The sequence below is a fragment of the Drosophila sulfurigaster genome, chromosome 3 (genome assembly GCF_023558435.1).
Source record: "Drosophila sulfurigaster albostrigata strain 15112-1811.04 chromosome 3, ASM2355843v2, whole genome shotgun sequence".
In the NCBI taxonomy this organism is placed as follows: domain Eukaryota; kingdom Metazoa; phylum Arthropoda; class Insecta; order Diptera; family Drosophilidae; genus Drosophila; species Drosophila sulfurigaster.
This window is the reverse complement of record NC_084883.1, coordinates 27,450,865-27,466,309: the sequence shown is the minus strand read 5'-3', so window position 1 is coordinate 27,466,309 and position 15,445 is coordinate 27,450,865. Positions and strand designations below refer to the sequence as shown.

General features: G+C 38.6%; 1 protein-coding gene across 2 annotated transcripts in view; it reads left to right on the top strand.

Annotated features, from left to right (window-relative positions):
* Positions 1 to 14,601, top strand: part of LOC133843061 (uncharacterized) — a 33,053-nt gene extending 18,452 nt beyond the window's left edge. Inside the window, exons 4-14 of one of the 2 annotated variants that reach the window (XM_062276427.1) lie at positions 1,067 to 2,681; positions 3,597 to 3,769; positions 3,829 to 4,158; positions 4,214 to 4,311; positions 10,593 to 10,993; positions 11,056 to 11,382; positions 11,444 to 11,627; positions 11,975 to 12,134; positions 12,194 to 12,320; positions 12,380 to 12,525; positions 13,049 to 14,601. In XM_062276427.1, the coding sequence (XP_062132411.1) occupies positions 1,067 to 2,681; positions 3,597 to 3,769; positions 3,829 to 4,158; positions 4,214 to 4,311; positions 10,593 to 10,993; positions 11,056 to 11,382; positions 11,444 to 11,627; positions 11,975 to 12,134; positions 12,194 to 12,320; positions 12,380 to 12,525; positions 13,049 to 13,384 (3,897 nt within the window). In that variant the 3' untranslated portion in view covers positions 13,385 to 14,601. Of the gene's footprint in view, positions 1 to 1,066; positions 2,682 to 3,596; positions 3,770 to 3,828; positions 4,162 to 4,213; positions 4,312 to 10,592; positions 10,994 to 11,055; positions 11,383 to 11,443; positions 11,628 to 11,974; positions 12,135 to 12,193; positions 12,321 to 12,379; positions 12,526 to 13,048 lie in introns of both variants that reach the window. The other variant, XM_062276426.1, reaches the window with a different exon arrangement.
* Positions 14,602 to 15,445: the final 844 nt, after the last annotated feature.

The following is a 15,445-nucleotide window of genomic DNA, read 5'->3' as shown; positions in this document are numbered from 1 at the left end:
ATCAAAGGAAAATATTCCCGAATTGAAACAATGATTAATTTAAGGATTCAGCTCCATTCTAATAAATATTTTATAACTTTGAAATACAGTTTAATTATATATCATTTTACAATCTAAAAAGATTCTTTTGTCCCTATCTTAAACTACGTTTTGTCGGAATAAGTTTAAAAAAAATGTTGATTTTTTTCCCGATTTATTAATATAGCTATAGTACTTAAAGTGTATTCAAAAATTGTAATCCAACCTTAAAGAGGGTATAAGTGAATGTTATTTCTAAGATCGATTTCAGTAGGTGTTAAATTTTAAAGTAAATTTAATTTTGAGAAAAGTATTTGATTAAAACTAGTTCAAAGTATCTAAACTTTTAGAAGGTCATACAAGAGATAATTCTGAATACAATTTAAGAAATTAGCAAAGTTTTTAAGTGTTTATCAAAGATATTCGCTTCATGAACAAACTTCAATGTAGTACAGTGAAAATGTGCATATAATGACACATTTAGAAGTTGACTATAAACCGGCCAAATAGCTCAGCACTTTATGGCTATTTTTCGCTGGCGCTGCATAATTTATGGGATCGATGAATGCAGTTTTGTAGTTTGCAGTTTACCGTTTTTCCCCCAGAGCTATGCACACACACTGCAGCATGTCATGCTTAGCCTCGTGCAGCTGAACCGCAATATCATGCTCATCATCATCAGCAACATCAACATGAACGTCTGCTGCCCTTGCCACATGCCACATCCCACTTCCCACTTCCCACTTGCCACTTGGCTCGTCATCCTCCAGTAGCAGCGACAGCGTCAAAAAAATGTTTTGTGTGCCACGCGCACAAATCTGTGGGGCAAACAAAGTTCAACCCGCCCCCTTCCTCTGGCCACTTCCCCCGTCTCTCCTGTTGCTTACCCCAAGCTGAGTTCTTGCACTTTGAGCTGTGTCAGGCTTTTACTCGTCTGCTAGCTTAGCCGTCGGCTTAGACTGACTCATTGGCCGAGAGTATTGCCATTTGACTTTCTACTTTCCATTTTATTTATTTGTACTCTCCTTTCTTTTTGCTTTTGCCACAGGTAAACATGTCGGATGCGAAATATTGCAAGTCAGCAGCAGCAGCAGCGGTAGGAGCTCCTTTGGCTGCCAGCAAGCATCATCAGCAGCTGGTGCGTGTGGACACACCGGTGACGCCACCGCCCCCCATTCCACGTCGCCTGATGCGCGCCGCCAAATGCGGCTGGCAGACGCAGCCGATGAACGATGTTTCTTCGTGCCAGCAGGATGTGGCCAGCAGCAATGTGTTTGTTTATCCACAGCCAACAAATGTGGCCATGGACAGTCATGGGCATGTCGTAGGGTGTGGGAGTGGCAGTGGGGCAGGTGGGCAATCAGCGCTGCTTGTTGACATTGCCGCACGTCCGGCATACGCGGATGCCGATGGCATTTCCGATGACGACCGCATGAGTCTGGAGAATTCCGTATTCGATGAGTCACTCACCTCGACACCTGTCAAGGTCGCCGGCTATCACAACAACAGCAGCAGCACTCGCTACGCGATGTCCGGTCACGTGGCCAAGCGCGCTCAACGCTCCTCCAGCAGCACCGTGGACTCCGCCTACGGCTCTTCGTCCGGTGCGCATAGTGAACGCTTCGCATCCAGCTCAACGAGCGTTGATTTTCGCAGTCGCTTCTCATCGGTGGACACGCAATCCTCTCTGGATGAGAAGCCCATGGGGGGATCAATTGATTCGCCGCTGGCCAAGGATACGTGCCGTCTGGAACGTGCCGCACTCAACGATGTGATGCACAAGCTCAACAACAACCTCTATGCCACCAACATCAGCAGCAACAACACGACGAACCTGAACAACAACAGCCACAACAACAGCCACAGCAGCAGCAACAACAAGTTGCCTACGGTGCCAGCGCGCAAGTTGCCACAGTTGCCGACAAAATTGCCGCCGCCACCGCCAGCGAAGTCATGCAACAGCAGCAGCAGCTGCAACTCGTCCAGCGACTGTGGCAAGGATGCGACGATCAGCAGCGGCAGCAGCAGCGGCAGCAGCGTTCCCGCCTCGGCATCCACATCATCCGCCGGCAGCGGCTCCAGCACCATCTCGAGTGCCACCATGTCATCCACATCGGTATCGCTGAATGCTGGGGCGCCAGCTGCCAACACGAAACGTCCAGGGCCACCGGAGCCACCGTTGCGCAATCTCAACTCGTTCGAATCGATGGACACGATGCCCAAGGTGCACGCCCAGCCGCCGTTGACGGTGCGTAACAAACTCAATCGCAACAAGCCGCCGCCCATTGTCTATCCCAAGCTGCAGCAGCGTCAAGACTCGACGCTTTCCAGCGACAGTTACTCCATCAGCTCGAGTCCGGGCTATAGCTCCAAGCTAATGGAGACGCCACTGCTTTCCGCTGCGCAAAGTTCACGCAAGAGTCCAGCCCCAGGCGTCCAGGTGCAGCGTCAACCTCTCATGGATCTGGCGCCGTCTCGCTTTGGCATTGGCTCTCAGGCAACAGCGACGTCGTCGTCGACTCCCACGCGTGGCAAGCTGAACTTTCGACAGGACTCGACCATATCGAGCGACAGCTTCAGTCAGACATCCAGTCCGGGCTACAATCCCAAGCTCATAGAGGCGCCGCTCCTGCCCTCGCTCTCCGCCAAGCGCCTCTGCAGTGGTAAGTCGAGGGACTTTGAAATAACATACTTAGTTGACATTTTGCATTCTATGGTATACTTTGTATATATGTATGTAGCTTTTGGTATAAGTACTTCTCGGTATTAATTTGGTATATTTTGATTTTAATACAACATTATTTTGCCTTTTTTAAAAATAGTATATTTTAATAATTTTTCGGTATATTATATGGTATATTCTGATGGTAATAGTGCAATGTTTTGCTTTAATTGGATAACAAGATCTTCTAGATCTATGAGATATTTTGAATATGTTAGTATATCGATTATTATTAAAGCTTATCGTATATTTTATTACTTTTTCGGTATATTAATTTGGTATATTCTGATGATAATACCGCAATGTTTTGCTTCTATTGAAATTTTATGACGGGATCCTAGAGTCCAGTATACTTTAAATACATATTTGTTAAATAATCGAATTTTTATATTTATTATTTAACCACTAATAGAATATTGCATTTATATATTAAGGCTTTCATATATCTTGCCATTTCTGTTAGTTTGCCTTATATATTATATTTTATTTATTTTATTATTTGTTTAGTTATTGCACTAAATAAATACTTGAACTTATTTCGTCATTTATTTTGATCTGAATTTTTTGATATAACAACAGCTGTTCCTTTTATAATTACATTGTATTGTAATTTTATTTTAGTATCAACTCACATTACTTAAAAAAATACTGAATTTTGAATTCAATTTCAAACAAATTCTAATATATCAATTCTCAATAATGATGTAATAATTATAATACAATACATATAAATTATAATTATAATTTAAATATAAAAAACTAAACATTTTAATAATAATACTTCAATAGCAAATAATAATACATAGCAAAACAATTTATAAATTGAAAATAATTGACTAATATGTCTTTCTTTTAGCACCTGCGCCTATTGTTTGTCGCCAGGGCGTGCAGCACGAGCCCATTGAGGAGCTGGAGCCGCCACAGACGCTGTCGCCGCTGAACAAGTGCAACAATGCCACGCCCAGCAGCCTGCAGACGATTGTGCGCTTCCAGAACGGAGCCCCACACACCATGTCCTTGCAGCATCAGGTCGGTTAATACTTTGATATCTTCACGGAGAACAATCATTGAATATTTTACTCTTGCAGATCATCAATCGACGCAAGAGTTCCAATCCGTATATTACCAATGGCAGGCTGAAGTTCCGCCTGTTCCAGATCCTCATCAATGCCTTTGCTCTGCTCGCCATTGCTGGCGGACTGGCTGCCTACTTCAATGCCTATCCGACCATCAAGTTTGTCAACAAGACCATCATCAATACCATCCATGTGGAGGACACTTGGCGCAGCTTTGGCAAGAATCCGGCTCCCGGAACTTGTCTGCCCATCATCGTCAAGTTCTGCCAGGGACCGCAGATACCCTACAACTACACCGTCTTTCCCAATTACATTGGGCATTTTGGTCAGATAGAGACTCAAGTGGTAATTATGACTCCACTTGCTCGCCTAGTCCATTAATCAATCTCATCCACAGGATCTGGAGTCTTATGAGGCTTTGGTCGATGTTCGCTGCTATGAGCTCGTCTCCCTATTTCTCTGCACGCTCTTTGTGCCCAAGTGTGGACAAAATGGGTGAGTAAATGTGCACCAAGTGATCATATTCCATTATCATTTTATATATGGAATAACTAAATGTTATGTGGTAGTCTCGCGCACACAATAAAACAATCTCGATGCAGTTCAAACGTCCAATTTATTTCACTGCTTCTTCAAGACTGAACTGCGTAACTCAATTCTGTATAACATAGAATGTGACATATTGAGAGAATCGATGAAGAGAGCCAATATCGAGAGAGAGAGTTCGGATAGCCGAGAGAGCGTTGAGTAAATATGTATGTGTGTATGTATATGTAGGCACACGTCCTACTACAACTCGGCCATCCTGCGAACTAGATCTCCTGATCTTGACTTTACAAAGAACAATTATTTTTAGTCTTAAATCTATATACATATAATTAAATCTTATTTAATACATTTGCTATTATTTTGTTTATTAATTGCACAGTTACTTAATAGTATATGGTTTTTACTTGTTATTTATTTCATTTTTTTATATTTATTTCCAAGCCATGGTCTTATGTTTTGTATACTCCAAACGGATTGTAAGGATTTCGCGAAACTTGAAAATTTTCTACATCTTTAATGAGGAATCTATCATTTCCCATAACTTTCGCAATCACATATGGCCCTTTGTTTTTTGGAATCAGTTTCCTCGCAGCTCCTACTGTTGCGTCAAAATTTTTTACCATCACATAGTCCCCTTTTTTGTATTTTTTACCTTCTATCTTACTTTTGTTGTAATATGTTTCGTTGTATTTTTGTGCCTTTCTTTGCACTTCCTTTGCTTCACTTCTAATGAGTTTTAAATCTCTCTCGTTAGTTATTGTATCTATCTCTTCAAGTTTAACTTTAAGCTCGTCTTTAATGTTACCCTTCTGACTTATTCCGAACAACATTTTGCTAGGAGCTTGTTTTATGCTTCGATTTATTGTGTTGTTTAGTGCATATTCGACCGTCTCTATTACCGAATCCCAATGAATTCCCTTTTCTGGTTCCGAAAGCTTTGCTATCATTGGCCCAATGCTCCTGTTTATTCGTTCTACTTGGCCGTTTGCCTGTGGCGAACCTGTGGCAATTTTTATGTGTTTAATATTATATTCCTCCAAAAAATCTTCGAATTCGGTAGAGGTGAAACAACTGCCTCTATCGGATACGATGCACCTTGGTCTACTGTATGCCCTAAAATAATCCTTCAGCGCTTTAACTGCTTCTTTGGTCTTCGTTGTCTTTGTTGTATATAATCTCACAAACTTTGTGAACCCATCTATAATCAAAAATATGTGTTTATTCGCTCTATTAGCTGCTACTGGCCCATAATGATCAATGTGTAATAAATCAAAAGGCTGATCTCCTTTAGGTATACTATGTAAAAATCCCTCTGTCTTTCCGAATTTTGGAGAAAATGCGATACGTCTACAACATTTTTCTTTAAGATTCGCAATCCAATATGATTTCGAGATTATGTCCATCATCTTGTCCCTACCTATGTGTCCCAGCTCGTTGTGATATTTGTGCAAAACTTGATCCTCCATGTCTACTGGTACATAGAAGAGTAGTCGATTGTCATTGGTTTTTCTGTATACGATTCCGTTTCTCATTTCGAATAGTTTGTCTTCGGTATGTTCGAAACGTTTACTGATTTTTTGAATATTTGCATCTTTCGTTTGACAAATCACTAAATTGTCTTCAAAACTGGTCGTCTCCACTATCATAATGTTTGTACACCTACTCAAAGCGTCTACGTGTTGCATTTTTTCGCCACCCCTGTGGATAAGTTTACAATCGTAGTCTTGCAATTCCAGCGCCCACCTAGCTATTCTAGGATTTAAATCAATTTTGCTAAGTGTAAGAATCAATGAGTTGCAATCCGTAACAATATTGAATGTTTTTCCGTGCAAGTAAATTCGAAATCTGCGGAGAGCATAAATGATTGCTAGCGCCTCCAGTTCAAAACTGTGATATTTACTCTCTTGTTCGGTAGTTCGTTTAGAGAAATAAAATATCGGGTGCAATTTTCCATCATTTTTCTTCTGTTACAAAACTGCTCCGAAACAGTGAGAGCTTGCGTCACAATGAAGTTCGATTTCATCTTTATGACTATAGATAGCTAACACCGGTGCTTCTATTAGCTTTTCTTTGAGCATTAAGAAGCAGTCCAACTCGATTTTTCCAAATACAAATGCAGTGTCTTTTCTCAAAAGATCATAGAGAGTTTTCGCTAACACGGAAAAATTTTGTATGAAACGCCGAAAATAAGAACATAAACCTAAAAAACTGTGCACTGCATAAACTTTGTCTGGAATCGGGAAATTTTTTACTGCTTCAATACCTTTCTCATCCGCCTGAATACCTTCCTTTGTTATCAAAAATCCTAGATATTTTATGCTTGGTCTTAAAAATTCGCATTTATCCATCCTTAATTCTAACCTATTTTGAACCAGCCTATGTAACACTTCTTGCAACGTATCTAAATGCTCTTCCATATTTTTGCTCGCAATCATGATGTCATCCATATATATTATTACTTTATCTTGCCTGATTAGGTCATCGAAAATTTTATTCATAAAACGTTGAAACACTGCTGAAGCGTTTTTAATCCCCATGGGCATCCTTTTAAATTCAAATTGTCCTAACGGAGTGACAAATGATGTGTATTTGATTGAAGTTTCTTCCACGTAAACATGGAAGTAACCATTTTTTAAGTCTAACTTTGTGAATATTGCTTTGTTTACTAATTTGTCTAGCAGGTCATCAATTAAAGGTAGTGGATAGTTGTCCTTTATTAATACTTTGTTTAGTTTCCGAAAATCTATACATAAACGTAAATCTCCTGTCTTCTTTTTAACTAATACAATTGGCGAGGCAAACTGTGAGTCACTCGGTCTTATTATTTCATTTTCCATATACTCATCTAACATCTTGAGAAGTTTTTCTTTTTCAGTGTATGACAATCGTCTGGGCGAACAACTGAAAGGCTTATCATCGCTTAACGATATTTTCATTTCGCACCTAATTATTGGAACATCTGGCCTTTTAGTTTTTACATATGTGTCCTCGAACATCTTTACAAATTGACAACGTGTTTTAAAATCTATATCTTCTCCATAATTATAAACTTGTTCTTGATCTTCTACAATCTGAATATTGAACATGTCTTTGTCAAAACTATCTACCAATTCCGGCCCATCATATTGTTTTATGTGCAGTTTATCGCAATCTTGTTGTCTAATTATATTTTGCCTGTTTTCTGTTGAAAAGTCTTTTTCGCTCTTAACTATTTTCTTATCCGTAGAGACTCCTGGATTTCTTTTTACGATTTCTGCTACAGCTAATAATTGCATAACAGTTTTTTTATTTACATTATCGTCCTTAATAAATTGATCGTTTAACAGTTGTGATTTGGCGTCAATATCATTTAACAGTTGTGATTCACTGTCATTGTCTCTTAACAGTTGTAATTTGGCATAATTATCTCCTAACAGTTGTGATTTATCATAAACATTTCCTAACAGCTGTGATTCATCGTACAATCTGTTATCGTTAACAGGATGTGTCTCTAACAGTTGTTGCTTAACAGTCGCAGTCTGTCCCCTAAAAGTTTCGTTGCTTAACACCGGACAGTTAACAGTTTCTGCTTTTAACAGTGGCTGTAGACTAGACTCATATCTTACAGTGTGGGTAGAGGTTTCTGTTTTCCGTTGACTAACCATATGTGATTGTTCAGAAAACTTTGCGTTCTCTTTCTTTTTTATGGCATCGAAATCTTTTAGGGCCTCTAAATTGAAATTTATGCCGCATGTATGCATGAAGTCCCTACCTAACACTGCTTCATAACTCATAGACTCATCGTCGACTATTAGTAAATCAAAATTAAATTTTATTTTTCTTTTCATTACAAAACAAGATACTATTCCAAATGTATTTAATTTGCTTTTATTGATTCCAACATAGAGATTATTGACCGGTTTATCCAGTGGTATTCTTCTTCTTGCATTCCGCTATGAAATGACCCATCTCTCCGCACGCATAGCATGATCCCGGCTCCCTCTTCGGCTTGCGGCACTCCTTAGCAAAATGACCTCTGGAATTACAGTTGTGGCATCGCTTGTTGTTAACCTCCTCCGTCGTCTTAGTGCCTCCCATTCCATCGTACTTCGGAAGACATATGTGCGCAAAGGCTTGTAACATTTGCTCTGGATCTCCGAATCTCTGAATACGCGCTTGGTTACGTAAGTTCAGCGACGGTATTCCTTCGATGATTTGTTCCAAGAGCTCATCGTTGTCCAATTTAATCGATTGCGCTAAAACGATCTTTTCCTCGAAATACACTGTAAAACGCTCATTTTGTTGCCATTTCCGCTGCTCAAACTTTCGTCGTAGTTCCGCCTTCAAAGCTCCAGTGCCGAATGCTAATATCAATTGGTCGCACAGTGTTTGAAAAGGCTCACGCAAGCGAGTCGGGTTTGCATGGAGCCAGTGCTGAGCATTTCCTTTTAATTTCATGGCTAATAGCATACGAAGCGACTCCTCATCGAGCTTACACATGGCTGCAACGCTTTTGAGTTGGCTTACCCCAATGCGCGCACATGATTTCCCTTCGAACTCCAGCGTAACTTCCTTTGCGAGTGCGAGCGAGACAGCTGATCCACTTCTTATTTCGTTTAGCTCATTTTTTTCTTCTCCAGCACTGCCCGTTACGTTTTCAATGCTGCCCATAGCTTGATATACAGAATCGCTGTTTTTGTTGTTGTCGTTGTTGTCGCCTAACTTTGCGATTTCTGACGCCGACCGTTTCGCAGCTGTGCACAAATCGAGTACGTGTGTGGCGTCTTTGTTGTATGTGTCGATCCCGTTACTGTTGTTCTTGTTGTTGCTGTCGCCGAAATTCGCGACTACTGGCGCCGACTGCTGTGCAGCTGCGCGCACAAACTGTGTGGCGCCGTTGTTGTTGTCTATTTCTGTTGTACTTATAGACATCTGATGTGCAGCTGCGTTGTTCTGAGCATTTCGCAATTCCTCTTTGCTCAATCGTAATTCTTCTTGTAGCTTCTGAATCGTGTCTAGCAAATCCTGGTGAACACTCTCTCCTGGGCTAGAACCTTCGCGAACATTTTGATTCTGCTCATGGCGCTCATTGTTGTTGGACGATCCACTTTCCTGGCCAGACAGAACACTTGCAACGCTTAAAAAATCGTCGCTTCCCGCTGGCACCTCATCAAACATCTCCGGTGAGGCATCGAGCAATCGCGATATCAACTCTGCCTTACTGCCTGTCGTGGGCAAACCCAGCGCCGTCAGCCACTTCTTCAGTTGTGCCGTAGTGTACTTCTCAAATGTAGGCGTTCGTTTTTTTTTTTTGATTTGTCGATCCCACTTCTGAAAATTGTGGTAGTCTCGCGCACACAATAAAACAATCTCGATGCAGTTCAAACGTCCGATTTATTTCACTGCTTCTTCAAGACTGAACTGCGTAACTCAATTCTGTATAACATAGAATGTGACATATTGAGAGAATCGATGAAGAGAGCCAATATCGAGAGAGAGAGTTCGGATAGCCGAGAGAGCGTTGAGTAAATATGTATGTGTGTATGTATGTATATGTAGGCACACGTCCTACTACAGTTATTATATTATCATAGATATTGTATAAACTCGAATAGAATAATATAATTCTAATATTAATAATATATTAATTAAGAACAATAGAATAAATAATTTATTCTTTGTTTTTTTTTTCAATTTAAAAGGAGGTTGAATCAGTATCCCAACAAATAGTTCCATTGCCTTATTAAAAATTCAGAATTAATGATAGAGAGTATTAGCCTTTTATCTATTAACATAATTGTATAGTCTAGAAAATAGTTCAAGCAATTTAGAAGAAATAAAAATATTTGAATATAAATTAAGAATATTGAATTTAAAGGTTGTATTTGGTAAATGTTTAAGTTATGATAGAATAACTCTTAGGCTCAACAATTTAGAGGTCTATGACAATTAAATACACCTTTACTACTTATGCACTTAGTAGTGAATAAAAAAGTGCAATATTACGTAGTCTGAAGTACGTCACTCACTTGATTAATAATATTGTATGTTTTGTGATCTATGGTATATTCTAAATCTAGCAGTATATATACAAACGAAATAAAGTTTTTGGTATATTTGAGCAATTTTCTTTATATCAATTTGGTATGTTTTAACAATAATACAGCACTGAATCATTTTTACATTTTCTCAATCAATTCTTACCCATCAATTTTTTACATATTTCATAAATAATTCTCTTCGTGCAGCGCCACTGTGCCGCCCTGTAAAACACTTTGCACGGAGACGATGCGACGTTGTGGCTTCTTTTTCGATGTGTTTGGATTGAGTTTGCCGGAGTATTTGAACTGCAAGCTGTTCAAGGACTTCTCGAGTGCCGAGGATTGCGTGGGCTTGGATGAGGTGCGTGATGTGATGACATCGTCGGCGAATCCGCAATGCGATGGCTTCCTCTGCGATCAGAATCGTTGTCTGCCCAACGAGTATGTCTGCGATGGTCACTTGGACTGCATGGATCAGAAGGACGAGAGCAGCTGTTCTCGGTGCCAAGAGGGCGAGATTTACTGTGGCGACGATCGTTGCATAACCACCAATCACATATGCGATGGAATCAACGATTGTCCTTACGCCCAGGATGAGCGGAATTGTTGTAAGTAGTACAATATGTTGCCCATTCGATTGCCATTTCCTCATCTCTTGATTTACACTCAGTGCGTCTTAGTGAACGGAATGGTGACGTGGGCTCTGGTGTCTTGGAGGTCTACCGCATGAAGAAGCGTCAGTGGATGCCTGCCTGTGTCAAGAATTGGGATCGTGCAGTCTCGCCCAGTGCTGTGTGCTCCATTCTGGGTTACTCCTCGGTGAATGCCACCAGCGTGGTCACCCAACGCACGCATCGTCCGCTCTTGGCCTCTGTGAATGTGTCCACCGATATCTGGAAGCTATATGCCAAGCGACGCTCCACGTTGATGCAGGAGTTCGCCAATTGCCGACAAACCGAGGATTATCCCATAGCAGAGCTAACATGCTCCAATTTTGGCAAGTCTAACAAATGTTTAGCACTTGGATTAAAATCTAATATATTTGTTGTTTACCATAGAGTGCGGCAAGGTCAAACGTGGTAGGCAGCGACCCTCGAGGCGCATTATTGGCGGAGACAAAGCTAATCCCGGTAATTGGCCATTCCTGGCTGCCATTTTGGGTGGACCCGAGAAGGTTTTCTACTGCGCTGGCGTCCTTATCTCCGATCAGTGGGTGCTCACGGCTTCCCACTGTGTTGGCAAGTGAGTATTGAGTTCTTTTAGTTTTCTACTCAAGTAAAGAGTGGTCACAATCTATAATCCATCAAATATTTGGGTCGGAGAATATAGTTATGAGTTTTGCAAGTATTTTGACTACTTGAGAGTTACTTGATTTATTTAACCAATGTGTTCCCTCCTAAAATATTATTATTATTATTGAAATAAATAAAGAATTTTCATTTTTATTATTTTTATAGACAATTTTATTATTGCATTAAGATTACTTCTTCAAAAACATTTATTTTTTTAATTAATTAAATTCATTAATAAAATTGTACCTTACAGTCTAAGCTATTTTACTTGATCCGCTTAATTTTTTTCTTCATCAGTCATACTGTCATAGATCTGGAGGATTGGACTATTCAACTGGGCGTGACACGTCGCAATTCTTTTACGTACACGGCTCAAAAAGTGAAGGTTAAGACGGTTATACCACATCCGCAGTACAACATGGCCATTGCCCACGACAATGACATAGCTCTCTTTCAGGTGAGACTTAAAGTTAATATTAAATCATTATATATTATATATACAATTGTGCTTTCCAGTTGGCTACTCGGGTCGCCTTCCATGAACATTTGCTGCCCGTCTGTTTACCGCCTCCCAATGTCAAAATGCTGCGTCCCGAGCAACTTTGCACAGTCATCGGTTGGGGAAAACGTGACGACAAGGATCGTAAGTAGCCATTAAAATGCTTTGAATCTTAGAGATTATGTGACATACCATTTCTGTAGCAAAATCTACCTATGAGTACATCATCAATGAGGTGCAAGTGCCGGTGATCACAAGGAGTCAATGTGACGAATGGCTTGACAACTTGACTGTCTCCGATGGCATGGTGTGTGCAGGCTACGATGATGGAGGCAAGGATGCCTGTCAGGTAAGAGTCTGCATATATTTGATAGGAGTAATGTTTATATCCATCTCCAATCACATAAAGTATATATTTTCTTGATAGAACCACACTTTTTTCGAAAACACTTGTTTTTGTTGCATGCATTTTACGTTTTTTTTTTAGATTTTTAACACACTCTTTTAATAATAACTACAGATTTAATGATTTTTTGAAGTGTAAATAATTTTATATGGCACAAGCATTTATTGCTGTCGGGTCAAAATTGCTTTTATTGACCATCTCTTATATTTTGTACTATACGGTATAATTGTTTGTAGTAGTATATTGATATACTAAATAAGAATTTTGGTATAGATTAGTATTTTTTTGTTGTATATTAATCTGCTTTATTTTAACTATTCTTATTATCATTTCTATATTTGATCAGATATATATTACTACAATTTACTACATTTATTGCTATATTTTGTTATTATATTATTCTGTATAATAATTAACTTGTAAATAAATAAATAAATAAATATTGCTATATTTATTCCTTTCATAGGGTGATTCGGGTGGTCCACTGCTCTGTCCATATCCCGGAGAAAAGGATCGTTGGTTTGTCGGTGGCATCGTTTCGTGGGGCATTATGTGTGCACATCCCAAGCTGCCTGGCGTCTATGCCAATGTCATCAAGTATGTGCCCTGGATACACGAACAGATACAGAAGCATTCCCGTCCGATCAACGAGGAGCCTATACAGAAATACGATATACACCCGGGCGGACCAGATATACTATCGAAACTGTCGACGGGTCCGGTGAGAAAGCGAAAGCCCTACAATTATCACAATGGCAAGCCCAAGGGCATTGACTTTTACGATAGCGAGGAGCGTAAGTAAGAGTTACCCCCCCAAATAAATATAATAATATAACCCTACATAATGTATACCTAGACTACATACACGCATATATATAGTGACGATAAATGAAATACGATATAATGAATACAGCATATCTTTGAAACGTTTGCACAAAGTACAAAACAATACTGTTGTTGTGCTCAATACACACACGCATACACAAACACAACCATACACGCACACCCACTTGATATACATATACGAGTATATATAAATATATATTTTGCTACTGAAATTGCGCTGATCCAGCCAAAACAATGAAAATCAAAAGAAAAATGTAAATCTGGGCAACATAATCGTGTGTCAATTTGCCGAATTTATTTGTCAATTTTTTTACAAAGAGATTTCTATGAGCCGAACAAAAAGCAAAAATCAGAGAAAAAATCCAATGTCAATACCAAAATCAATTTACATACGTGAATAGTATACATATGTATCCCCAAGAATAAATATATATATCCAATATATGGAGCTAAAAATTGACCTACATATTACCCAAAAACCAAAAAAAAAAACAAAGAAGCGAAACCAAAAAGAAATAAAAATACATAATCCCTGTGTATCAATGTGTCTAAATATCGTGAAATCGTGGACAATAAAATAACCCTTCGATTGAGTTGTAGAGAAATAATTGTGTTATACATATATATACCATTTAGTTGTAGAGATCAAAGATATATAGGCTTGTCTGTACCTCTCATAAGAACCCCACACATAGCAGTTAAGTTAAAGAATAGTGTATGAAGGAATCAATCTGTATATCTGATTATATACCAAACAAAAATGTATGATTGCCGCCATTAAATGATAACAAATCGTTTAAAGTCAATCGATCTAATATATGATGATAATAAAATAGTTCGTAAAGACAATAAATATTTCGCAGATATAAACTATTGTGTGTTAAAAAACAAATGTATGCAATTATATACATAGAACTTAGATGACAATTATAGACAATAAATAAAAGTTAAAAAAAAAAAACAAATATACACACACAGAAAAAATCTAAAACGGAAAATATTGCTGATCTTAAGCATTTGATGAGTATTGCTGCGGTTAGATGGAATAAAAAGCTTATACCTACTATGTGTTATGAATACCCAACTGATTTTCGAAACCCCAGTGAGATGTGCAATTGACAATAAATGAAATCTGCACGATACTTTTCCAACAAAAAAAGAATATAAATAAATTATAGCTGTTGTTTAAAAAAGAAGCTAAATAAAAAAAAACAAGTCTTTTTTAGGCATATGTATATCTAGTTATAGCAAAGTGAAAAATACATGAAAATACTAACTACAATGCGTGGGTTTCAGCTTTAAATAAATTGAAAATGAAAGAGTACAGAATATCTTAGTTATATGTATTATACATGCATATATATTGATGTACTATTTACAACAAACCAAAAACGTGGAGTAAACAAATGATAATTAATAGTCTAACTAACGTTTATAGCTATATACAACTAAACTTATGTACTTGTTTAGCATGCGCATTAGACTGGCCGCCACAACAAATTGAAATAACTGTAATGAAACTGTAACTAAATATTCGGCACACCGAAGTTGAAATACCCTAGCAGAGTGGAACACCATGAAATATTTAAAGAACATAGGTATACAGCAACAAGAGTTGAATCAAAGTTTCATTAAATTAGCTTTAAATTTGTTAGCTTGAAGAACTTCTTCCATACGCACAGTGGGCCACAAATCAAGTATCCCAGTTGATTATCATACGCTCTGCTTGGGTATCATATGAAATAAATAAATTTTAAGTTGTCAAGACACGTAACAAAGCAAGCCATAAATCTAGTGTATTCAATATATTATTTATAGTTCGATATATAGTTCTGCTTAGGCGCTGGTCCAGTACATACCACACTAACTAACCTATGCCTATGCCATCTAGGAGTACTCAATGTATCTAGTATCTAGGGCTGTCTCTTGCTGTGGAGTGCTACGATTTTTACAACTATTTTGCTAAACAATAAAATAAATGAAAACAAATGTGTACTATTAAAATGAAGTAAATGCG